Source organism: Tupaia chinensis, unplaced genomic scaffold, assembly GCF_000334495.1.
Source record: "Tupaia chinensis unplaced genomic scaffold, TupChi_1.0 Scaffold000415_1, whole genome shotgun sequence".
NCBI lineage: Eukaryota > Metazoa > Chordata > Mammalia > Scandentia > Tupaiidae > Tupaia > Tupaia belangeri.
The window spans coordinates 2,940,654-2,967,057 of record NW_006159920.1 but is presented as its reverse complement, the minus strand read 5'-3'; the positions used below and the strand labels follow the sequence as shown (position 1 = coordinate 2,967,057).

General features: G+C 53.0%; 1 protein-coding gene across 1 annotated transcript in view; it reads right to left on the bottom strand.

The window, feature by feature from the left end:
* The window catches only part of ADCY5 (adenylate cyclase 5), a gene marked incomplete at its 5' end in the record, with an annotated part of 173,459 nt that extends 147,055 nt beyond the window's left edge, over positions 1-26,404 (bottom strand). Inside the window, one exon of the mRNA XM_027774223.1 lies at positions 25,817-26,404. Coding sequence (XP_027630024.1) covers positions 25,817-26,404 — 588 coding nt within the window. The remainder of the gene's footprint in view (positions 1-25,816) is intronic.

Below are 26,404 nucleotides of genomic sequence, written 5' to 3'. Positions count from 1 at the left end.
CTCCACTGAGAGGCTAGAAGCTGCCTGCGCAGGGACCGCCGGCTTCCTCCTGGGAGCACAAGGGCCCTCGAAAGATTCAGCCTAGTCCTCATACTGCCAGGCCTTCTCCCTTTCTCTCAGCAAAGTGGTACCAAGGATGTATCTAGATTTGGTTAAAGTAGCCAAAAGCTTAATACACAAGATTGTGGAAAAAATCAAGGTGGGGGGGCCTGCAGGTGGTGTGGTGGGTAAGGGTGCTGGACTCCCACATGACCAACTGCAGTTCAAGTTCCGGACCTGGTGGCTGCTTTCTCACTTTCCCTCTCTTTCTCTGTCTCTCTCTGATCAAACTGGAAAATAATAAATAATAATAAAAAAAAGTTAAATAATTCTTTAAAAAAATATCAAGGTGGGTACAGAGGCCAGAGGGCTGGACATTAGTAAACTTACCTCCTCCTCCCAGCCTATCTGTAGGACTTCACGGGGCAGGGAGGAAGGTGAGGGCATCTCACACAGATAAACACACTACTTCCACAACAGCCCTGCAGAGTGGACAGCAAAGCTCCAAGTGCCAGATGGGGACACTAAGGGTCAAAGTGCTGCGGTCCCTTGTCTGAGGCACTTGTGTACAGGTAGGTGGCCCCAGATCAAACCCAGAGCTTTCTGACCGCAAAGCCGCAGTGCCCACTATTAAACCACACAGCCCCTGAGTCACAACTGCATGGCAGAGGCAGTGATCTTGGCTCATGACTGGGGGGAAGGGGGCTACAAACCCTCTTACCCCAGCCCCCTGAGAACGTCCTGCTGTAAAGACTCACACTTTACATGACAACTTCCAAAGCTGGCCCTCCTGTAGCAGGCTCGCTCTCCTCTGCTATTAAGAGCCTTTTCAGGGACCAGCAGTTAACGTAATGGCTATGGCACTAAACTCCCATGTAGTCGACCGCGGTTCGAGTCCCGGACCTGGTGGCTTAAACTCATGCTGGGCGCGTGTGTGTGTGCCCAAGATCCCGAGAGGAGAATGGAGGAGAAGAGATTGCGGCGTGGCCATCCCCCAGGGAGTGATTTCTCGCTTTCTGTCTCTCTGTCTCTCTGGCAAGAGCACATGCATTGAAGCCAAAAAAAAAAAAAAAAAAAAGCTTCTTCAGGGGAGTCTTAAAGCCATGGGGTTCCAGAGGGGCCGTGACTGTTCCAGGGAGGGCCGAGCACACAGTGTCCGGGGACGGCCCTTTCTCAGGAAGGGGGCATACAGGCACAGGTCCATCACGGCTTGGGAAGCCCCCAGGAGTTTTTGTGCAGCATAACCTGGACACACAGAGCAGGGAAGACTTCCCTCGGGTCCTTCCTGGGTAGCAGCATCAGGGCTGACCTCATGGACAAGACGATGATACACCCCCTGCCTTGCAGTGAGGGGACAGGCCAGTCTCTGGGGTCATCCTGGCTCTGGACTCAGGACTAGGTCAGAAGAGGCAAAGATCTGGCCTTAGTCTTGGGATCAGCCCCCCAACTGCCTACCTCTCAGTGCTCAGCTGGCCCTCAGGCTCCAGTCCGGACCCCGGCAATGAAGCCCATCTCTAGCCCACCCTAGGAGAAGGGGAAGGGGAGGGAGGCTACTGTCCAAGGACGTCTTTCTTGGCTCTCGCTTCCAGGGGAGGTAGTGAGTAGGAGCTGTGAGTGCCTCCCCAGTCCACATCTGCAGCTACAGCCCTGGGGCCTCCAGCACCCCACGGCCTCCTTCCCAGCTTTTCAAGTGCCCACATCCAGGCATCCCCTGAGTCTCACAGCCAGAAACTGGGTCCTGGGCGGAGGAGAAGGGGATTCGAACCTATCCAGAGCTCCCAATCAGGTGGGGACAGACTCAGTACCTAACTGCTCTCAGGGAGCCCACAATCTGATGGAAGGCCAGTCCGGCCCTCAAGAGTTCTTGACATCATCCTGAGAAGGCCTGTCACTGAAAGGCCCACAGGACAGCCCTGGCAGGAGATAGTCCCTCTGCAAGAAGTTTCCCAGGAGTGCTCTGTCTCCCCGAGGCCCAGAAGGGTCCTTGGGAATTAGAAGAACAGAGGGCACATCCTGTCTGAAGGAAGGGGAAGTCGGCCAGCTGAGCAGGAGTGAAAAATGTCCCCCTCGGGCCACCCTCCCTGTGGACAGCATCCACCCCAGCCACTGGTGTCCTCACTGAATGTCGTGGAGTGGGCAGGGAGCATCATTCCTACTTCTCCCATGCATAGGCCAAGGGCGGGGCAAGCCCTGGGGTAGCCCACGGCAGAAGGACCCTGTGTTCCATTCTGTCCCAGTTTTGGCTCCATGCTGGCCTTCGAGGATCCTGGTGTCCGGCTGTGGAGGGGACCTGGCAGGGCCTGGTCCTCAGCTCAGGCAGTGCCTTCCGATGCCCTTCACTGTCAGAGGAGGAGGCAGGCCAGGGCTGCTCATCTCATGAGCAGAGCCCAGCTCATCCGCACTGGCCTGGGAGCTCTCTGAAGGCGGGGAGCCCAGTTTCCCCAGTCGCAAAGATGGGGGCTTGGTAGAGCAGGCGAGAAGCAAGGCCAGGACCTCCCCCATGGGGAGGCGGGTGCTCGCCTACGTCCTAGCAGGAGGCTCTCCTGCTGATTCCTCTGGACCCACAATGCTCTCACACAAGAGCCCTTCCTAGGGTAAACACCCCGAAGACAAGAAAGCAAGGCCTGAGATGCCGCAGGGGTGGGGGCCTTTCTGGGGAGGGCCCTTCCTGCAGCCTGGCTCAGAAGGACCATCCTTTGGATCACTCTCCCCTCTCCACCCCATGTTCCGACTGGTGGGTGTGGGCTGGCTTTTTCAATGAGCTCTAGGTTTCGAGAGTGTGTTTGCGTGGGTGTGTTGTGAGCGTGTACACATGCCAGCACGCGTGTGTGCCCATCTGTCCTGGGGAGCAATAATGGTTAATAAGTAAGTGAATGGCAAAAATAGCCTCAAAGGAGCTGACAGGCAGAAGGCCAGAGTGGCCGGGCGTGGGGCCAGCACCCTGAAATGCCAAATGTTAATTTAGCCAAAAAGAAAAAAGGTCCATTTCGAGACCGCCTCCAGCCAGGGTCAGGGTCTGTTGTGGTTTCTAGTGCTGGCACCGCCCCTCCCAGGCATCCCGTGTGCAGTCCCGGCAAGAGGGGCCCCTTGCTCCGTATCGGGGTAACCAAGCACAGGAGGCAGCGGCTCGGCTGGGAGCACGCAGCAAGTTGGCTGCTTCCAATGGCCCTCCACTGTCCACCCAGTGGACCGACCCATGGTCACCCGGAGGTCCCACCAGCTGGAGGAATGTTCTGGACATCATCACAACCTCACACCCCGGGCACGGGTCCTGCTCCATCTAGACGCCCACCGCAGGGCAGGGCATTTGACACAGTCCTGGTTGACGCTCGCCCCCGCCACATCCCCTGGCTGTCTCATCGGCTCTCTCAGGCCTTCTGTCCAGCAGGCCTTACGGGCTCGGTGCTCTCTGCACTGCGAGTCCGTGGGTGGTTTTGTGGTCCTTTGCCACACGTTCCACCTTAATGAAGTTATAGAACAGCACATCTGGGAGAAGCAGATGCACAGCCCTCTCTTCCCCAGCAGCCGTCTCATCGGCTCTCTCAGGCCTTCTGTCCAGCAGGCCTTACGGGCTCGGTGCTCTCTGCACTGCGAGTCCGTGGGTGGTTTTGTGGTCCTTTGCCACACGTTCCACCTTAATGAAGTTATAGAACAGCACATCTGGGAGAAGCAGATGCACAGCCCTCTCTTCCCCAGCAGCCCCGACCCTTTCAAAACCCTCCATATGCATTCACCAACCAGCCTGGGAATGGTCCTCGGAGGGAATGCTGGTCACAGGGCTGACCCTCAGCTGCAGCCACCCCCCCACAAAGTGGGCGGACCTGGCCCAGCCCACTCCCGGGTTCACACTGGCCCGAGGCAGCCCAGGCCCAGCTCACAGGCTGGTCCCAGTCAAGCTGTGTTGGTCACTCAGGGGCCAGCAGCCACAGGGCAGCACCAGAGGAGAGGACACACCCACGGCCCAGGGCCGAGGCCTTCTTCCCCTGAGCGGCCTTCTCGGAGGAAATGCAGTCTCCTACCCTGTTTACCGCTGTCTAAACACACAGGTGTTGAGAGGAACACGGAGCCCTATGGTGGGGATCTGAAGTACAGACCACGTGCAGCTGGGATGGACCAGTCGCTCACTGAGGGCTGTCACCCGCAGTCCCTGTGCCCAGTGCTGTGCGTACACGGTCACATACACGCTCTCCACAACTCTCTGGGGGAGCAGTGGCTAGCACACCCTTTCCCAGAGGAGGACACGAAGGCTCAGAAGCACTGGAGCTTGCTGAGGAGAGAAGGCAGGAGCCAGCAGGACCAAGTGCCTGCCCGGGGGAGCGGACGTTCTAGTGGGGTGGGAGAGCAGGCACCCAAGCAATGAGCAGAGTGTAGTAGATACTTGCTCAGGCGGCCTCTGAGGAAGGACTTGCGGAGGTTGGCACATGGGGCTGTGGGAGGGTTAGGAGATCTGTGGGGTCAGAGAGACCAGGATGCCAGGGTCCTGCAGAGGGATGAGGTCCTGGGAGGCTTGAAACCACTGGGCACGAGCAGGGGCTGGCTGGGTGGGCTGCAGAGGGAGGAGGCTCTGGGAGGTTGAATCTTGGGGTGTGTAACACCTGGAGGAAGGCAGGGGCCTGGAGATGTGAGGAAAGGAGACTAATGGGGGATATTTGAAGCCCAGGGAATGGGAAAGAGGAGGTCTTTGGATCCATCTAGGCCTTGTGGGGAGGAGGTGAGGTCTAGTTCTCCCATGGCTGGGACGGTCTCAGTTAAGGGGCCCAAGGGGAAAGACTTAGTATCATTGATAAACAAGACAGGAAGAAGCTAGGAGGCACCTGTCCCTCTTATCTGCAGGCCCTGGTCCTGGCCCCTTTAGTCTGCCTCCTCCAGCTTCCTGAGATAATGCAGTAGCCCTCGCCCCCATCACCAGCCTCCAGGTTCCTCATCTATGGACCAACTCCACACAGCAACAAGTCACCTTCCTGAACACAGACAGGACCACGTCCACTCACTCCCCCGCACACAGCCTTCGAGAGACCCCCACTGCCTCCAAAAAAGGCCAAATGCCTGGCACAGAAGTCCACATCTCGTCCCACCACTAGCCAATCTCGCCTTGTCACCACCTTCTGCCCATTCTCCCGAGCTCCTGGAGTATTTTCTTACCTCCACACCTTTGCTCCTGCTGTTCCCTGTGCTGGGATTGCTCTTCCCCACGTCCTTCCCCACTGAAACCTTTACTCACCCTCCAAGCTAGTTCAAAGAACATTTCTTTAGAGAAACCTCCTCCGACACCTCCTGAAACCAGCATGCCAAGCCATTCCTCGCTGGCGTAGTCAGTATATTTTGTGCTGCTAAAACCACACATACCGTGCCGTGCCCAGTGGATGTGTGTGCCCAGCTCCCCACTGCACTCGGGAGGCTCAGAGGCTGTAGCCCAGGCTCCAGAGCCAGACTGTCCAGTTCATCGTGTCAGTGTAGTCACCTAACCTGCCATACCTCAACGTCCCACCCTGCTTACTCACAGGGCCACTGTGAACGTTACGTGAGTTAGTATAACTCAGCCAAGTGCCTGCGCTTAACAAAGCTGGATCTGCAGAATGGTTTGCTGTTGAGGTCGGGGTCTGTGGCGTGTTCATCTTGGTTTCCCACTGCCTAGTACGGGATAGATACTTGTTAAATCAATCAGTCCAGCTAAAATTTATTTTAAAGAATGATTCATTTAATATTATTTATCATTATTTTTTTTTTAACTTGATGCAGACATTCGCCAGAGAGACAGGGAGAGAGAAAGTGAGAAAGCAAGCCACCAGGTCCAGGACTCAAACTACAGCTGACCATGTGGGAGTCCAGCAACCCCAACCATCATACCACCTGCTGGCCCCAGTCCAGCTAAAATTTAATCCTAGGACTTACACAGAAAGAGACTGACATTAATAAAAATAAAGCAAACTTTTTCAACTTAGGGATAATGAATTTTGTTTTGGGACATGTTAGGTTCAAGCAGGTGGAGGGACCCTTGACCAGGAGGATTCATGACTAAGGTTAAGGTAGAAAGAATTGAGAATTGCCAGTCAGTGGCATGGTAGTTAAGGGGGCTGGATCCCACATAGTCGACTGTGCAGTTCAAATCCTGGACCCAGTGACTTAGAAAGTACACAATCGTGTGTGTGTGTGTGTGTGTGTGTGTGTATGTGTGCCCAAAATTCTGAGAGGAGAATAGAGAAGGATAGTGGCATGGCCAGCCTCAGGGGTGGTTTCTCACTTTTCCAGAAAAAGATAAATAGATAAAGAAGAACCAACTGGGAACAGTGCACTGTCTGACTGCGTGGCTCTGGCCCCCAGGTCTGTGGCATCTTCGTGCCCAGTGCTCCCTGTGGAAGCCTCTGCAGTGCAGTCCTTTCTCATCTGACCCCAGCGTACTCCTTACTGCACACCCAGACAGGACCTTCAGAGATTATCTGATCTTGGCCGGACAGATGGGGAAACCGAGGCAGAGGTGATATGTTCCTGTTGGGACTGCGGTGCTGCAGTCATGCACCACTCTACCACAGCTGGTGTCCCTGCCGTCACCTGAAAACCCCTTTGTCCTGCTGTCTCTGGCTGTTGACATCTGCTCTTCCAAGCTACTTCCGAGCTCCTGCTCTCTGGATCCGAGCATCTCGTCCAGACACTCTCCCTTGCCTCCTCCAAAGCCTCCTCCTGCTCTGTCCCGGGAGAATCACCAGACACAAGCCCCACAGAAAGTCCCCTCTGACCTTTAACGTCACGTTCCACCTCTCCCAAGCTTACCTCCTGGCGATTCACACAGCAACGTCTGCCCATGGAGAGGGGCCCTGGCACTGCTCCCCATCACTTCAGGGAGGGCCTTGACAGCCTCAACACTTCTCTACCTGGGAAGGACTCTGCAGGGTGGAACTGCGTCTCCGGGGCAGCTGCCTCAAATCTAGGGGATACCTATTTAAGATACAGACTCCTGGGCTCTGATCTAGGCTTCCTAGATCAGACTCCTGACAAGGGGCTTGGGAACCGACCGTTCAAGCAGACTTCCTGGGGCATTCTTGCACACACATGAGTTTGGGAGTGCCGGGGCACTGGCTAAGAGCATGAGCATTGGAACCCTGCTGTACTGCTTTCTAACTGTGTGACCTTAACAAGTCCTTAGCTTCTCTGCACCTCAATTTCCTCACCTAGGGAAATAAGGAAAGGAAAGGAAAATAAATAACCGAGTAAGTAAAAAAGTCATCTTACCTATTGGGAGACTGTGAGGGACAGACAGTTCTCTAAGTGCTCAGTGCTCTCTGGCCATGGTAAGTGAAGTGCGTGATGAAAGGTAGGAACGGAAAGTATCGCCCTATGTTAATCTGGGCATCTCCAAAACATAGATTTCCATCAGGCTGTGCACTCCTAAGAAGGCAAAGCTTCTTATTTCTTCGCCCAGCTCAGGCTGTGAAGCCCCAGCAGGTGACTCGGGAGTGGCAGCTCTGCATACGCCCTGCCCCAGGGACTCAATGGGACAGTGGCAAGCCTGCTGCATGGAAAAGAAACAGGGATGCTGTTCCCAAAGACCCCAATGCCATGGCTTGCTCCACACCTGTCAGGCTAGTAGGATCCTGTCAAATCCAGAGGGGACTTCAGAGAAAAACAGGGGTGCCCTCTCCAGTGAGGGCCTGTGCTCAGCCCCACCTCTAAAAACACAAAGCTCTCTGCCCCCCAGAGCAGAAGGCTAGGAAGCCCCCTAGGCTAAGCGCATTCCCTGGCCCCCTCCCTGCCAATCAGGAAGCTTCCCATAGGCTCCTTCGCTCCTGGGACTGGAGCTGTCAGAGCTCACATAAACACAGAGGCCACCATGTTACTTAACAGCAGAGAGGCAACTTCCTCTAAGACCACCTGATGACTCACTCCTGAGAGTGGCAGTGGGCCCAGCGTGCGAGAGCAGCTAGGAATGTGGACCCTGGGTGGGCCTATAGCCTGGCCCATTCCTCCTGAGTGGCCGGCCTGGGCCTCTCTGCTCCAGGAAAGCCCAAGGTTCTGAGCCACTGCACCTTGCTGGGCACAAAATGCCCCACACAAACCTGTACCCAATTGCAGCTGCTCCTCCCCAGTTCAGCTGCCAGGCACCTGCTGGAGTACAGAGACCCAGCAGGTGACTCAGATAGTGACAGCTCAGCCTGGGCAGTGAGTGGATACCCTGCGCCTCCCCACAGGGCCGGCCTCGGCCTTCCTCCCCATCTCTCCACCGGAGAGTGGGGTGGGTCAGGGTCCCCTTGGTCTAGCTCCCAGCCTCTGCCCACAGCAAACACATGGAGACCCTCTTTCCTAGAGAGGCCCTAAGAAGCAGCAGGATGGCACAGTCTGTATGTCTTAGTCCCCTTGAGGGAACCAGCCTGGTCTCAAAGTCAAGGATGAGTGGCCTTTCCTTTTATTTCCAGAAGATATAGAGCAAAAATAAAGGGCAAAAGGACTTGAGGAGTGGGGATGTGGGGGGTACGACCGCAGTGGTGCAGGTTGTGGGGTGTCTCTGCAATGCTGAGCCATGTAGGAGGCATGGGTTCAGATCTCAGGTCAACTTGAGCACCCCGGGTACACTCGTGGGGCCCATGACCCTGGTTGCAGAGAGCCTGAGAGGGGGATTGCAATGTGTCAGGACCCTGCCAAGAGTCTTTGTCTCTAAAGAAAAAGTGAATGAATGAATGAATGAAGACTGTGAGGAACACAGGCTGAAATCAGTCAGAATAACCTGGACATGGCAGGCAAAGGACAAAGGACTCAGCAGAGAAAGGCCTGGCCTGGATGCCATTGCTTCCTCCAAAGGGCTACCCCAGAGGCCCCAGGAATTAAGCAGAGGATGACACCACTTTAGACCCACTAGGAGATCCCAGTAGACCTGTCTGCTGGTGAAGTCACGCCAGAAAGCTCAGAGCGAGAGGACTGCTGCCAGCCCCACAGACGTCGGATGGGAATGAAGCAGGGGTCACAACACCCTACCCCGGCAAGATGTCAGATGGTGACTAATTGGTTTTCTAGGCCACTGTCACCAGTGCTGGGGAAATATTCCACTTCAAAAGTAAGTGTAAAGTGAAATCCAAAATTAACTCTCCCCGGATAACCCCTTTCCAAAGAAAGGTCAAACTGCAATCCACATTGCCATCTGTGAAGGAGCTAACCCTCAGACATCTCCCCACCGTGGGTACAGACGCCACCAGGCCTGGCCCACAGAGCTGGGCCTGCCAGCCTTTGTCGTCCTTGGGTGGGCAGTTTGTCTGCTCCCCTGTCCCCCCAGAGCATGGGGCTACAGCAGAAGTACCCTCGTCCCTCTTGCCCTGATCCAAAAGCACTAGACAAGAACTCACCTCAGAACTAGCAGGAGAGAGGCTTGTAGGAACTGTGGAACTGAACAAAAAGTAGCAGGCTGGGCTCAACTGCTGCCCGCCTACTGGGTGACATCGAGCACGTTCGTTTGGCTGACCCACAGATATTTACTGAGCACCTATGACAGACGCTCCTGGTTCACACGTCAGAAAGAGGCTCACGGAGACTAACAGGGCTGAAGGTGGCAAAGCCACAGGTGTTTATATGATTTCTCCCCATCCAGATACGAAATGTCACTTAAGAAAGAGAGGAGGAGGGCCAAGTGGTAGCATAGTGATAATGCAACTGGACCCCGTGGGAAAGGTCCTGGGTTCGCGTCCCAGGACTTCCCTAGGCATGCACATGCCCACGATCTGGCCAGCTTAGACTGGGGATGGACTGTGGTGTGAAGATCCTGTTGGGGGTACCTTTCTCTATATATCTCTCTTTTTCTCTATCTCCCATGGAAAAAAAATAAACTTTTTTAAAAAGAGGAGGGAAGAGTTACTACCGATCAATAGGCACGTGTTTGTAGCTAATGGTCTGCAGGAATGTCGAGTGAGGTCTGCTGGTCTGCTGAGACGGCCGGCTTGGCAGTCGTGTGCAGCAGTCATTTCTAAAACGTTCTCGCAGTTATTACAGCCCCACACTAGGCCATTTATCGAGCCACATTTGGGGTTAATTGCTGGTGATAAGAGCAACATAAATAAAGTAAACCACAGCCTTGTCTGACAAGACTTTAGACACCAACCACCAACCAAGTTTTCTTCCCCTATTACACGCCTGCAATCATTTTTAGTGGCCATCACTCTTGACTGAATCACCACAATAAACCCTTTAGCTATAAACAACTTGCCTTTCAATAGAGCCATAAATCAGACTGAGTGTCAGCGCATGACCCCTGTGCTGACGAAGGGCGGCCCAGGACAGCAGTTCTCAATCCTGGGCACGTTTGAGTCAGCGGGAGCCTTACAAACGCCGACAGGTGAGCCCGCTGGGATCAGGTACTAACCCCTAGACGTGCCCTCACTTCCTGTACCTTAAGCTCTGGAACGTTCCTTGAGGTTAACTCACCCAGAAAACCTACGCCTCAGCTCCGGGCATTGAGGGCAAAACCGAGGCTAGCACATGTGCTGTCGTCCATGGCAATCAAGCCCAGGGCCATTTATAACGCACTGCAGGGACGGCTATTCCCTGGGACAGCTCGGTTAAGAACAGGGACTCCTCCCGGGGATTTAGTAGCGATCCATGCTCCTCGTTACTGTCCTTACAAAAGTCCTCCCTCATCTTACAGCTGCAACGTGGGAACGGGGGAGGAACCGACACCAGAAGGAAGAGAGGAAGACGAGAAGGGCCAGTGGGCAGATGGAGCGGCAACAGTCCCTTCCCGACATCGCCTGGCTGAGCAGGACGGGGAAGAGAGAAACATGTCTTCCTAGTCGGGACCCCGGAACACGGCCGCGAGAGACCCTGGAAGAGACACTGGTCCAGAGAAGGGGCACCATGAGGGCCCCCTCCACAAAAGCCAGAACTCCTTGTGGAGCACAAGAGTGGGAACATTCTGCCTTCTTCCCACCATGCCAGGCAAGTAGAGGTAGGAAAGTCAGTAATGTCCGCAAGTGCCTGGGTACTGAAACAGATTGGGGCAGTCACAGGTGGCGTGGTGGTTAAGGGTGCTGGACTCCCACATGGCCAACCGTGGTTCAAGTCCCGGACCTGGCAGCTTGCTTTCTCACTTTCCCTCTCTCTCACTCTTGCTCTGTCCTTCTCTGATCAGGTTGACATAAATAAATAAATAAACAAACAAATAAATAAAGGAGAGAGAGAGAAAGAAAAAAAAAAGAAAAAGAAAATAATTCTTTAAAAAAAATTTTTTTAAAAGATGGGGCAAGGACCAGCAGATGGTGTAATGGTTACATTGCTGGACTCCCACATCATCGACAAAGATTCAGTCCTAGACCCAGCGGCTTAAAACTCATGCTGGGCGCATGTGTGTGCAGCCCAAAATCCTGAGAGGAGAATGGAGGAGAAGGTATTGAAGTGTGGCCATCTCTCCTGGGGGATGACTTCTCACTTTCTGTCTCTCTGTCTCTCTGGCAAGTGCACACACCCTATAGCGAAAATCTCTCTCAAAAAAATAAAATCAAATCAAAAGGGAGGGGGGACCCAGCAGTTAGCGTAATGGCTGTCGCTGGACTCCCATGTAGTCGACCGCGGTTCATGTCCCGGACCCAGTGGCTTAAAACTCAAGCCGGGCGCGTGCATGTGCGTGCCCAAGATCCCGAGAGGAGAATGGGGGAGAAGGGACTGAGGTGTGGCCACCCCCCCACCAGGGGGTGATTTCTCACTTTCTCTCTGTCTCTCTCTCTGGCGAGTGCACACGCCCTATGGTAAAAACCTCTCCAAAATAAAAAAGACCGAGGGTGTAGTGGGGATCAGGTGGTGTGGTGATTAAAGCACTGACTCCCACGGTTCAAGTCCAGGATCTGGGAGCTTCAAAATCAGGCCAGGCGTGTGTATGTATGTGCCCAAAATCCTGAGAAGAGAACAGAAGAGAGGAGATTGTGGTGCAGCCATCTCATGGTGGGGGTGTGTGCAGGAATGACTTCTCACTTATCTCTCTGTCTCTCTCCGGAGAGCACACACACCCTATGGCAAAAACTTCAAATAAACAAAACAAAACAAAAAAAACAGACAAACGGGCCCAGCCAGGTAATGCAGTGTGTACTGTACTGGGCTGTAGTGCTGGAGGCCACACAGCTGACTGTGGGTTCAGATCCCTGGGGCAGCCTGAAAACATGCCAGGTGCAAAGGCACCCCACGTGCTGAGGGGCTAGAGGGTGAGAAAAGGGATCACAGCGTGAAGGTGCATCTCCCCATCCCGTACGTGCGCACGTGATAGCAATAAAAAAACAAACGAACGACAAAGAGCAAAAGCAGACGAGGGACCAGCTCGGGTATAAGAGCAACACGCTGCCCAAGCTAGGCTGGATCTGTATGGAAGCCGGGGGGTCTCAGATCTACCTGGATACACCACTGCCGGTGCTCGTGACCCTGATAGCCAGGAGGGCTTGGGGCAGAGGAGCATGGCATGAGACCCTGTTTGGGGTGCTTCTCTCTATCTCTCACTCTCATGAAAGAAAAAAGCTTTAAATCGATCAACAAATCAATCAGACAATGCCCCTGCCCCCAGAGAGCCAACACCGAAGTGCAAAGACAGATACATAAACCCAAGATAACACCACCTCAAGTGCTACAGAGGAGAAAAGAGGATGTTTCCAGTGTAGACTCGCAGTGTCAGAGGTTGCAAGGGCAGGGCCCAGGAGGGGCCTCCCTCGGCTCAGCTCCGGCCCCTCTCTCAGCAGCCTCCTCATCTGAGATGTTGGCACCAAGATGCTTCGCAGCTGGCACCACCTCCTGGGAGCCAGGCAGGGGACAGCTGGATCCCATCCACACAGTGTGGTGAAACACTTACAGGAAAAGGGACTTGGCCAGAGGAAGACTGGGGACTAGGGCATGATAAGTGGACAAATAACGTCCCTACCTCCAAAAGAAAATGTGAAAATAAAAATCTCAAAATTTGCTTAGCCAAGGAGTTTTGTTTTCCTGAAATAAGTAAGAGGTGGATTTGAGGCAGAGATAAAGGACGTCTGGAGTACTTTTTGGGGTGTTGATGGTTCTAGAGAGCTGGACTTTCAAAACATCCTAGAAACATTCTTGTATGGGCCAGCCCTGTGGGCTAGTGGTTAAGGGAGCTGGATCCCACATGGCCAACTGTGGTTTAAATCCCGGCCCCAGCTGCTTGAAAAACATGCCAGGTATGTGTTCGTAGTTGCCCCAAATCCCAAGAGAATGGAGAAGTGGAGAAGAGATTGCAGTGTGACTACATCCTTCTGGCGGGGTGGGGTGGGGTGGGATGCTTTTCCCTCTCCCTCTCCCTGTTGCTCTCTGGTGGCCCTCTGGCAATTAAACAAACAAACAAACAAACAAACAAAAAACACCCTTGGGGACCAGCAGGTGGCATGGTGGTTAAGGTGCTGGACACTCCCACTTGGCCAACCACAGTTCCAGTCCTGGACCTGGTGATTTGCTTTCTCACTTTCTCTCTTTCTCTCTATCTGTGTCTCTCTCTGGTCAAATAAAAATAAAATGAAAGAATTAATAAATAAAATTGAATAAATAATTCTTTAAAAAGAAAGAAAGAAAGAAAGAAACACCCTCGTAAGTACTAAACTACGAATCTACTGGATGCTGCCCTGCAGACAGACAACGGATCTGACTCCACGGCAGTGCTAAGAGGCCGTCCTGTTGTGTCCCCAGCCACCTTCCCTCCCTGTCCCTTTTATGCCACCAGAAGAACGCTAGCAACCTCACCCCGGAGCTAGCAACCCTGGCATCACGTCTGACCCCTCTTCTGGGTCTCAGTCCCTACTCACTCATGCATAAAACCACTCAGGAGATCTTCACAGGTAACAGCTGACCCCAGGTGTCCCTGAGCACTTCAGCACAGCGTCTCTGCAGACTCACGAAATGACAACTCATTTAACACCCTCTGAGCCAGACACCAGGAGGGAAGGAAGGCCATCATGAACAAAACTCCACACGTCCAAACCCAGCCGAGACAGCCGTCTGGCAGCAGCTGTGCCTTCTGAAGGCACCACAGGGAAGCCCAGCCCTGAGCCCAACTGCGGACAGAGCACTGGCTACGGAGTCAACATCTGGGCTCGTCTAGCAGCTTCCAGGCTAATGACCTAGCAGGTAACCTGAACGAGGTCATGTATTTCTCCAAACCTCTATTTCCTCCTCTCCAAAACGACAGCAGCCACCTCTCTGCACCTACCCTGACAGCTCTCAGAGCGTCTTCACACGCAGCCACCTGTATGGGCCACGCAGCAGATCCTGCCAGTCGGGAATCTACTGTCCCCAGTTTACATCACTGACCAAGGACCTTGGCCATTTTTTCAAAGTTCCCCAGGGGATCAAAGGTGCACCCAGGATAAGAAAGCCCTGGTTAATAGCTTCCCCTCTTCTGAGTCCCCTCTACCACCCATATGACAACTCAGAGGTAACAGACACACAGGATGACACAGATTCTCAAGAGGACATGGGCTTGGGCCAGATAGTAGAGCAGTCATAAAAACACGATGCCCTGGGAAGCTGACCTACATGGGAACGTTCCGAGTTCAGAACCAGAAAGCTCCCACCGTACACTGGGCACGTGTGTAGTCCAGGGGCGGCTGGGGCTGCGGGTGGATGGCCACATCAAGACCCTGTTGGGGATTCTGTCTGTCTCTCTCTCTCTGCCAAAAACGAAGAGTGTGTTAGCAAGTCTGTTCCCACCTGAGCAACTTGAGCTTAATCCTTGCAGAGAATTCTGGGAGATGCTACAGAACACAAGCCTCAGCATTAGACTTCTACCGCTCCCAGGGACAAGCGAGCTGGGGTATTCATTCACCAGCACCAACAGCCATTAGTTGAGAGATGTTCTTGGGGTGTTAACTCCCCAGAATTTCCAACCTCCCCCACCAGTAGGCCCCAAGGCTCAAAGTCCTCAGGTGCTAGGTGGTCAAGTATGGCTGGCAGGGGGCAAAGGTGCACGCCCAGGCCATAGCAGGGGCCGTGGGCAGGGTGCTGTAACACCCAAGCATCTGTTGCTTGCTGTGTGACCTTGGCAAAGTTATTCACCTTTTCTTATTCCAGTTTCTGCAGTGATGGGGATAAAAATGTCTTCCTCATAGGGGTGATATTAAGATTACATGAGGTCATGCATGTACGAGATTAGCACAAAGCCAGGCTTGTGGCAAAGACCCAATATATGCTCACCGTTTATAATCAACATTCTTTACGAGTGTCCCCCTGTGGAGAGCGGGGATGGAAAAGAAGGAAATATTCCAAGAAGGATGATAAGGGGGCCGGCAGGTGGCGTGGTAGTTAAAGGCGCTGAACTCCCACACGGCTGACTGTGGTTCATGTCCTGAACCTGGCAGCTTGCTTTCTCACTTTCTCTCTCTCTCTCTCTCTCTCACTCATCCCTCTCTGGTCAAATTTAAATACATATGTACATACATACATAAAGTTAAATAAAACAATTCTTTTTTTTAAAAAAAAAAAAGAATGATAAGAACGACCCATTATTACCTCGCATGGCGGCTGCACACTCAGTGCCTGAAGAGAAAGTTCTAGGAAGACTTTCAATAGACTCCAGGCCCTCAAAAGGTCATCATGAAGAAGCCCAACCTGCTGCCATGTCTAAGGACAACAGAAAACCACTAAAAGAAGGTGGCGCTAGATACACCTAGCCGGCATCTCCCCGGCCCCTTCCAGGCCCATCATTTCATAAAGGATTTCTGACCCAGATGGAGAATGAAACTTAGAAACAGGCAGCCAGCCAATGCAGCGTAGGCAAGCTCCTTGCTGAGGGAGGAAAGCCACCAAACAAACACCCCTGTCTCGATTCCTCTGGGTACACTTTCCCCAGAGGCACGGGGCTGGCCCTTGAGAAATGCCAAGGCTCCTCCCAGCCCTTGAAGCTCTGTGTCCTAAAGATGTTACAACCCCCCCCACGCCCAAAGAACGGAACTTCCAATAGTTAACAGACCATTGGAATTAAAGTATATAAAAACATAGAGTTAATTTAGGTGCAAAATTCTTTGAAATTTATGCATAGTTCAGTTTTGCTTTATAATGTGCATCTTCCATGAACTTTTCAAAAATCCCTTTCTTATAAGTTCCTTCCAAAAATAGTTCTGTAGTCAAATATGCTTGATAAAGGATTCATGCTATATCCCCTGCCCTTTTTTCTTTCTTTCTTTCTTTTTTTCTGCCAGAGGTATGTGTGCTTGCTGGAGAGGACAGAGCAAGACAAAAAGAAAAAAAAAAAAAAAACAGGAAAGCACCCCCAACAGGGTATGACCACTCCAAAATCCCTTCTCCAATTCTCCCTCCTTTCAGGATTTGGGCAAGCAAGCACATGTGCCCAGTGTGGTCGGCCATGTGGAATCCACTCACTTTAACACTAGGCCACAAAGTGGCCCTTTTTCATTTATTTTTAATTGCCACAGGACACATGTGCTCATCAGAGAGAGAGGGAGAACGTTCCCCCCCATGAGGCATGGTCATGCTGCAATCCTTTCTCCTCCATTACTCAATCCTGTTGGGGTTCTGGGCACGCACACACGTGTCCAGCATGTTTTCCAAACTGCTAGGTCTAGGAGTTGAACCACAGTAGGCCACGTGGGATCTGACTCCCTCAACCACTAGGCTATGGAGCTGGCCCCTGACAGATTTTCATGTACCCTAAGACATTAAGAGATTTAAAGTCCAACAATCCTATTTAACCCACTATTTTCTAAGCTTACTTGACACGGACTATGTGTGTGTATGTGAAATATATATTAACATCCCTCCAAAGAGGGCCAGGTTGTGGCACAGTGATAACACATCTGGACCCACATGGGAAAGGTCCTAGTTCAAGTCCTGAGACCTCCCTAAAAACACCAGGCACACAGGAATGCTCTGAACCTGCCGAGGCTGGAGGTGGATCATGGCACGAGAACCCTGCTGGCAGTGTCTCTCTCACTCATGGAAGAAATGGAAGAAATAACTTTTTTAAAAAGAAAAAATCCTTCCAAGGAAAGCACTCAGTGGACTCAGTGGGAGTCTGAGCTAAAGGCAGTCCAGGGAAGCCAGGACCCAGTCTGAGTCATCTTGGCAACCCCATGGCCTAACACAGTGCCTGGCACACAGCAGGTACCTAATGAACTGTTGTCGTCTGAATGAATGGCGCGAAGGCTGAAAGAACAACTTAATGATGGTTTCAAATATGTGAAGTGATATAGTATCAGCAGTGCCAGGCAACAGCTCTCTGTTTCTAAGAAGGCACACATTTTAAATTGCAGCAGGAGGGATTTTGGACGCCCTGCACCGAGTTTAGGATTGCAACCCACCAAAATAGGCTTCCCAGCCGAGCCGCGGCGCTTCCTTCTGTGGAGGTGTTGGTCTAGCACTTCGGCACAGCCCAGAGTCTGCGTGCGGGCGTCCACCCACCCATTCACGCGCTGGTTCATTCATTCACACCCTCCCTGAGCACCCACTACGTGCAGAGCACTGGAGCAGGACAGGCCCTGGGTCCCTCAGGACCCCTCCCCAAAGCCAAGTGGGACTGCAGTGAGCTTTGAGGTGAAGCCCCGGGTGCCCACAGGAAGGAAAGGAGGGGACCCTGAAAGTGTGAGGTCAAGAAGCCTCAAGCCCAGAAGCAGCGGCCCATATAGCCTCCCAGAGCAAGAGACAGTTGGTAGGGGTTGGGGGGGGTGTTACAATTTCACGCTGACACACGAGGCTGGCCTAAAGGATAAAGCTTCTACTGTCTCCCTGTGTTTGCTTATCCACCCCCCTTCGTGTGACTGTGTCGCATTGTTCCCAGCACGCATCCCTGCCCCCACTGTAAGTCCTCCCTCCCCACACTCCCAGCTCCACTGTCCTCTTCCTCCCCCTCCTTCTAACCATCTCCAAACTCCCCAACTCCTCCCTGCTCCTGGCCCTCTCCTCTACCTCCAACCTGCTCCTTTCTCCATATTCGTGTGTGTGTGTGTGTGTGTGTGTGTGTGTCCATGTGAGAGAGAGAGAGAAAGAGATTTTTTTTACTACAGTGTATACACTCACCAGAGAAACAGAAAGTGAGAAATCATCCCACCCCCCCTTCCCGGGTGGGATGACCACACTGCAATCCCTCCTCCTCCATTCTCATTTTGGGATTCTAGGCAAACACAACATGCATTCAGTCTGAGTTTAAGCCACCGGGTCTGAGACTCGAACTGCAGTCGACTACGTGAGAGTCCAGCACTTTAACCACTATGCCAACTGCTGGCCCCCCTTCTCCATATTCTATACCATCCATTCGGACCTCGGGTGTTCTCAGCAGGTTTCATACCTACTTCCCAGACAAACGAGCCAATACACCAATCAGACCTAGACCTGTCTTTCTACTAGCCGCTCCCCAACAAACGCACAGGGGTGACCTGCAGGTTGCTTCGCCTCGAGTAGGAAGAGGGCGGTGGAGTTGGAGAACAGGCTTGGCGTCCCTCGCATCCGGTTCCACCACCATCGCCATCACGGTCACCTTCCAGAACTGATCCTTGCATCAGGACACACTCACAAGCCCACACGGATGCCTCCCAACAGAGGCAGCGATTCTGCTGCTTTTCTTAAGTTTACTTATTTCTCTTTTCATGAGATGAGGGAGACGAGCACTCTCAGCAGGGTCATGCTGCAATCCTCCCTCCCAAACAGCCAGTGTCACAGGCACACGTGGGGGTCCCTGCCATGTGCAGGTCAACCTGGGAACCAAACCCTGGCTTCTACAGCTGCCAGCACTGCAGAGTAACGTGCTTCCATGGCACCTGCACGACTGCGGCCGGGCCCAGTTGTGTTTTGTTTGTTTGTTTTTTTTTTTTTAGATTTTTGCCAAAGAGTGTGTGCATTCTTGAAGAGAGACAGAGAGGGAAAGTGAGAAATCACCCCTCAGGGGGATGGCCACTCAGCAATCCCTTCTCCTCCTCCATTCTCCTCTCAGGATTTTGAGAATGCACACACACGTACCTGGCATGATTTTCAAGTCATAGGGTGCGGGACTCAAACTGCAGTTGGTCATGTGGGATCCAGCCACCTTAACCACCAAGCCCCCTGCTCCTCTCCCCTGATCTTGTTTCTTTTAAACAGAGGTGGGCATGACGAAAGGACACTCCAGTGGGCTTTAAGAGGCAGCTACACTGTTGAAAGACCTTGAACCTGAGAATTCTATGGTAGATGTAACCTGAGTGGTTATCTTGGCCAGTGACTCCAAACCAATCACGGCAGGAGCTCTGCGAACTGGAGCTAAGCTGTTTCGAGAAACAGACCCAGAGATGATGGATTCCAGAATCAAACGCAGTATCTTAGTTGAAGCCTCAATCTTCCTATAAACGGATAGATACACCTATAAACCTAACCAAGACCCTGTCGGCTTTTGCTACCAGCTCACACTAAGCTCACTGTCAGTCCAACTAGAAAGCTCCAGATTTTGCTCACAATGCTGTAAAGAGAAATCTTCCCTATCCTGTATTTGGACATTGCCTTAAGAGAGAGAGAGGGAAAAAAAAGTAGTGTCTCCAGGGACCAGCAGTTGGTGTAATGGCTGTGTTGCTGGACTCCCATGTTGTCGACTGTGGTTCGCATCCCAGACCTGGCGGCTTCAAACTCATGCCAGGCACGTGTGTTTGTGTGCCCAAGATCCTGAGAGGAGAATGGAAAAGGGATTTCTGTCTCTCTCTTTCTGGTGAGCACACACACCCTACAGCAAAAACCTCTAAAAAAATAAAATAAAATAAAAATGCTTAAAAAATAAAAGTAGTATCTCCATCAAAGTTCTGTGCTTAAGAGAGAAGATGATGCTGCTTCTGCCCTCCTGGGGCCAGCTCCCCTCATCTGATAAGCATGGATGAGAGAATATGCTAGAACATCACTTACGGAACTGCACCCAAAAAATGTATGGGACAGTCATGTTGGGGACCCCAGAGCAAACCACCCATGCCCAGCAGAGGCTAGGTTCTCGGAAGTAAGGGCCTACTAGCTAGGCTCATGACGAGGGAAAGGGAGTCAACCCAGGAACCACGCAGGCAGCCGTGGACAGCCAGTCACCAGCAAGAGGCTGGCAATCAAGGGAGGTTCCCTCCTCGGGTCCCCCTGCCCCCACCCCCCAGTTGTGACTAGGACTCCTCCCAAGAGAAGAGAAGCCCACAGCCCTGCCTCTCCACCAGCCACACCCTCCAACAGAGGGACTGGTGGCCAGGCTCGTCTTGCACAGGAGAGCTTTTGTCCAAGCCTTTTACAGTGATCATTTCTCAGTTTATTTATTTCCTTTATGAGAGATGACAGACAGGCAACTTTGCAAGGTCACACCATGCACAATCCTTCCCCCAACCTCTCAGCCAGCCAGAATCACACATGCTTATCCAGCATGCTCAGGTCAACCCAGGATCCGAACCTGGGCCTCCCACTTGGCTCCAGGATCATGCAGTGGTGCCTTACTCCCTACACCACCACAGCTGGGCCTACACCTATGTTGATTTTTAAAACTTTCCTGCAAGGTAGGGCAGGTTTCTGTGAAGAGGTTTAAACATGTTGTCTGGGTTCTCTTTACAGACAGACACGAGCGCGCTGTTCTGTGTCCCCACAGCACACAAACCTCACGCTCTTGCTTGCAGATCAAAACTTAGACTGAATTATTAACAGTGAACCTTCCCACAAATACAGCAGCTGTGCTTTCTGCTCCTGAGCGGAGTCTCCACCATGCCTGAAGTCATCTCTACAGAGATCAAGGCACCTCCTGGGATCTAGATGACCCCTACCGAGAAGCCCTGCTAGATCCTCCAGCCTCAGCCAAACGCTCCTCCTAGCTGGGTAGAGAAGGGGGCAATACGATCAAAAACTATTAGCAACTCAGTTACCCTTGAGCCAAGATAATCCTCTGCTCCAAACTCGGAGCCAACCCCCACCCCGCCTGCTGCTGCACTGGAGTTCATGGCTGCCAGGTCTCTGCCACCTAAAAACACAGGAGATGAGAAGTAACTGGTGGCCGACAATGACCGCCACTGAGTCATGGTAGAAGTGTGTCCTCTGCAAGGCTCAGCAGTGCAAGTGGGAAAGCCACAGTGACCCATCAGACAGGCTGCTGGACCAGGTTCCAGAGAAAGAAAGCAGCCCTGCAGGGGGGCTCCGGATTGCTGAGCAGGCGGACAGCAGAAGGGATGCTAGAGAGGGAAAGTTGGGGTGAGGCAGACAGTGTTGCACGGCGGTTAGGCACAATACTTTGGAAGACAGACCCCATGTGGCCTACTGCTGTGTGAATCCTGGTCCTAGTATCTTAAAAAACATAACAGGTGCGTGTGCCTGTGTACCCAAAATCCTGACGGGAAGGAGAAATGGGGGTGATGAGGGATTGCAGTGTAACCACACCCCACTGATGAGTGGCTCTTCTTCCTCTCTCTTTTAAGCATGCGCAGAGCCCTCTGGCAATTAGTTAAAAAAATAAATAAAAGGGAAGAGTGGCACTCCGTGGGGTCAGGGGAGCTGACCCCTCCAGTCGAACCCTCAGTCTCACTATGAAAAGGAGGGCAAGTACATTGGAGTACCTCCCGGAGCCAGGAGTCAAGGTTGGAAGAGCAATCGAGGCTCAGAAGCCAAAAGGCACATGCCACAGGAAGCCAAGTACCAGCCAAGGACAAACAGGACAGAGCTTCCGTGGTCTCCTTTCAAAGTTAATACGGAGGCTCCTCTGTCAGGCCAGCCTACATGCCAGCCAGACACACCAACGCGTGCGCATGGACGCTTACACACGCACACCTCCTGAGCAGCTGCAGCAGGCGATTCTTGGTCCACATCCCTAACCCCACCCACCCCTTCCTCCTGGCTACAGACACACACACATGCCACGGTCACAGGTCACAGAGCATCACTCACATGGCGCCTGCAACAGTCGTGGGTTCAAGCAAGCACAGAGGAAGGACTGAAGGAGATCACTGAGCTTCTCCAGAAGGGGCAGGAGGAAGAGAGTAAGAGCTGAAGAAAGATATGGGGTGTAGATGGCCCCACATTACAAAGGCACCCTCTACCAGCTTCCCCAAGCTCATGGGGCCCACATGGGGCCCACATACGGTCCACACAGGGCCAGGATCATCGCCTCAAAAACCATGCCAGGCAGGCAGATTACTGTGGCCACATAACAATAGTACGCATATCTGAATAGGGCTCACAGGGCCCTTCCATTATCACCTCCTAGAGAACACTGGACAGTGAAGGTGCTCAGCTCCTTGAGCTCAAAGGATCCCCCTTACCCCCACAGGGCCCAAAGACATCGTTGTCAAAATCGTCTTTAACAGCCCAGCATACGTGGTAGTTGTGTGAGCGTGCTTGTTTGTGTGTGAATGCGTGCAGAGGCTTTCGGTAGCAGAGTGGGATACAGTCAAACAAAAATGAGGTTGCCATGGCAACAGGCTCCGGCATCATCGCAGCCTATTAACACAAGTGAGGAATGTGTTTGGCAGATGCTCGAGTGTTATTTATGGTATGGGTGTAGCAGAGGGACTTTAACAGGCAAAGAAGGAGGAAAAAACAACCCTGAGAAGCTCCCACTGTACCCCAGCGAGGAGACAGGTGACAACGGTGAGAGCAGAACACAGAAGGAGAGGCTGAGAGACCACCATGGGGTGTGAGAGATGGGAAAGCAGAACAAGCAGGAAGGCAGAGCAGAGGAGAGGTAGGCAGAGCACCAGGGGACCTGAGGGGGAGGGAGGAGAGAGGAAGTAAGAGTGGAGAGCAGCAGGCAGAGAGAGCGAGAGAGCTCGCAGGGGGGTGGGGACAAACAGAGCTAGAGGTGCAGAGAAGGGGAGGGGACGTCACCCCAGCCAGGGCTCACACCTTACTCCTTGTTTCTCCCCAGCAAAAACCATGGGGAGGCACAGGTTAAGAAACCAAACGCCTCTCCTAGTGGGAACTAACGGTGGAGGCAGCGCTGAAAACTAAAGTACACAGGAAAGATAACAGCAATGAAGACCCGGGCTGGGGGGGAGGAGCCACCAGCTTTGCAGAAGTGAAGAAATGCCAGTACAGTTTACTGGGGGCCTACTATGTGCCCGACGACACTGTGGCCAGAAATTTCCAAGGTGCCAACATTAGAAGCCTTTCACTGCCTCCCCCCCCCCCATATCCCTGGACATGTGTCTTCATTGAAGAAAAGAACGAAAAAGGCATCCAACTCAAGTCACCCTCAAACACCTGCCACTCTGGGGTAACGTGACACAGAGGTTAACGCTGCACTGTCCCACTAATCCCCACCATCTAATAGGGTCTGCTCAGAAATAAACAAATTCTGTAGCAGGCATAATCAGAAGGTAAACCAAGTATAAACAAACTAAGAACAACAAAAAAGATAGCATTTTCCTCTGAAGCCTAACAGAAAGAATGTTTCCATTTCCTTGTCTTGGACTACTCATAACAAACTCTGTCTTACCCAGGGCAGATACAGAAAAGTTAAGTGGAAATCCACCAGAAATCCTACAGCCAAGCAAAGGTCTAAAGGCCACCATAGGTAAAGCCTGGGTACAAGCTGCCGGGGTGGAGGAGGGAAAGAAAAGGGATCTGTCAGTCAGATGCTCTGACGCTACAGTGGCATTCTCACGCTAAGATAAAGTAGGAGCACCCCAGGTTTAGCACCCCATTCCTAGGATCTGACTGTAATCTCCCAAAATCATACATCTAGGATTGTCTGGAGCTGTACTCAGACCCTGTATCCCAAGTCTGTTCAGAAAACTCGAACTATCCTGAAGTCTCTGCCTCTCCATATGGATGACATGCCCTTTCCTCTGCAGATAAGCTACATTCACCCAAGCCAGCAACACTCCCCAAAAGTCTAACACTCATCTGCAAGCATGAGTCCTCAGGTCAAATGAGCTGGAGCCTTTATAAGCACAGGCAATCGTAGTAGCTTTTCAAACCACCTCCTCTCAAAAGGTTTCTCTCTCAAGTTCACAGTAGATCTCTAAAGACATTTTTCCTTCTGATCTCAGTACAGACGATGTTAACTGAGCATCAACAACCTCACCTATTCCACTCCTCGGTCCCCAACCAAACTGGCAAGCAATTGTTAAATCCTTACTAAGAAGTCAGCACCACACTAGGCAAGGGAGAGAGGGTGGGGCAGGAAACACACGCTGCCTCAGGATTCCTGCATCCAAGGAGGTTACTCTGGACAAGCAGTAAAGCCCGTGGACACTGGAGAATAAAGACATGCCCCACTCGGTAGAGGCTAGTGTGGCTGGAAGAAAGGAAAGCTCCTTGCAGGTGAGGCTTGGCATGCAGCATGCTGAAACTGGAGGAGGCACCGGCAGTCCTCTCATTCTCAGTCGTTCTCATGCAGGATCAGCTAGAGCTCAGGCCCTGAAACCAGTGAGATTCACGAAGGGACAGTACCATGTCCAGGAAGCTTTGGGACTCAGGAGCACCCTTGAGAAAGATGCAATGATCAACAGATCAAAGGCTGCCGAGAGGAGAGTATTAGAAGTGAGGATGGGGCCAGCAGGTGCAGTGGGGGTTAAGTTGTCTGGATTCCACATGGCCAACTTTGCGGTTCGAGTCCCAGACCTGGTAGCATGGAAAATATGCCAGGTGTGTGTGCTTGCGTGCCCAAAAATCTCGAGAGGAGGATGGAAGAGAAGAGACTGTGGCATGGCCATCCACCCTGGGGGTGATTTCTTATGTTCCCTGTCTCTTTTTCTCTGTCTCTCTCCTGAGTATGCAAATGCCCAAAGCAAGCTAAAAAGAAAGAAAGTGTGTGTGTGTGTGTGTGGGGGGGGGGACAATTACAATGGAGTACCAGAAGAGGTTGTATTAGAGAAAGCTCGCCAGGAGGGTAGGGTGTGTGTGTGGGGGGGGGCTGTGCGGTCAACAGTCAAGAGACTCGCCTGCAGCAAGGGTCCACTTGACTGCAGGAATGTGGAGTGAAGCAGCATGCGAAGGGGCAGGCTCAGCAGGTCCACGGGCTAGGACCACAAAACCACAGACAGGAGGGCGCTAGAGGGAGAAGGAGCCCATGTCGGAGCAGCTGTCTCACCCTAAGGATGCGATGGCAACATGCCTCTCTCCCAGAAGCCTTCAGTGAGTCACCACTTAACCAGACAGAAGCTTTATTTCCTCCTGAGCCCACAGTTCCAGGCTGGCCCAACAAGTTCCAGCTGGGATAAAAGCCCCCCCTCCCCACCCCATGAGCAAAACCCAGGAGCACCCACTCGAAGGGGTCATGACGTTCGGTACCAGCTTTCAGGAAACTTGGGCCAGAAAGAGGACTTGCCACCACACACCTCTCAGAGACTCCTTCCCACTTCTGCTAACGGCAGCTCCCTGGGTTGCAGCACTTTGCTAATCGCCACAAACTTGTCAGTCCTCCCTGAAGTTCAGGGTTATCTCCAGCTCCCAGGCCCCCAGCCTGGACAAGTGCCACAGTTATCCTATCCCTCCTTAAGATCAGCAAGGCGGGTCCAGGGTGTGCCAACCCAACGGTCTATCCGGAACTGGGTTACTTAACCCGCAGGGGCTCTCAGGTGGAGGTGGGTGCTAGAGGGGCCAGCACTGGTTTTGCTAGGGGCCCTTTGTATTGGGGACAGCAGCTCGAGGAGACATGGGGACCGCTCCATCATTTTCACCTATGAAGCCAGGCACAGCACAAATAACACACGGCCTTTCTTTTTGTAAAGGAAGACGCTGGGGCTCAGAGGTGGCTAAAGAAGCTAGCGGGCAGTCTAAATGGCCCAGCCATTCTCTCTGCCTGTTTTCACCACTTTAGAGGATGAGAAGCATGCCTTTCTTTGGAGTCCAACCTGCCCGCCCCACAACCCAGTCCCGGTGGCCGGTGGGCCCCTACCTGCTTGAGCAGGAACTGGTCCTGGGCGTTGGTGCGCAGGGAGATGGCCAGGTGGAGGGCAGACAGGAGCACCCCGCTGAGCACTGCGGCCCGCATGCGCACGGGCAGCAGCGTGTAGATGGTGTAGATGAAGAACACGGTCCACCAGATGCCCTCGGAAGCGCTGCGCGGCTGGGGCAGCAGCAGGCCCACCACCTGGACGGCCAGCACCACGGCGATGAGCGCATAGCAGGCCAGGCCCATGTGGTCCTGGTGAAAGGCGGCGCGGTTGCAGAGCACGGCCATGACGAGGATCACACCCACGGCAGCCGCCAGCACCGCCAGGTAGGGCAGCTGCAGCGGGGGCCGCGCCGCGTGAAAGGCCAACATGACGAGGCACACGAGCACCAGCACGGCCATGAGCATGGTGAGGCTGCTCTGGTTCAGGCGGAAGAAATAGCGCTGGTACAGCCGCTCCAGCTTGTCCGACGGGAACTTCTTGGAGCGGAATATCTGCAGCAACGCCAGGCAGCAGGCACCCAGGGACAGCACCGCGCCGGGTCCCGCGCCTGAGCCAGTGGAACTGCCGCCATCCCCGCACTCTTCGCC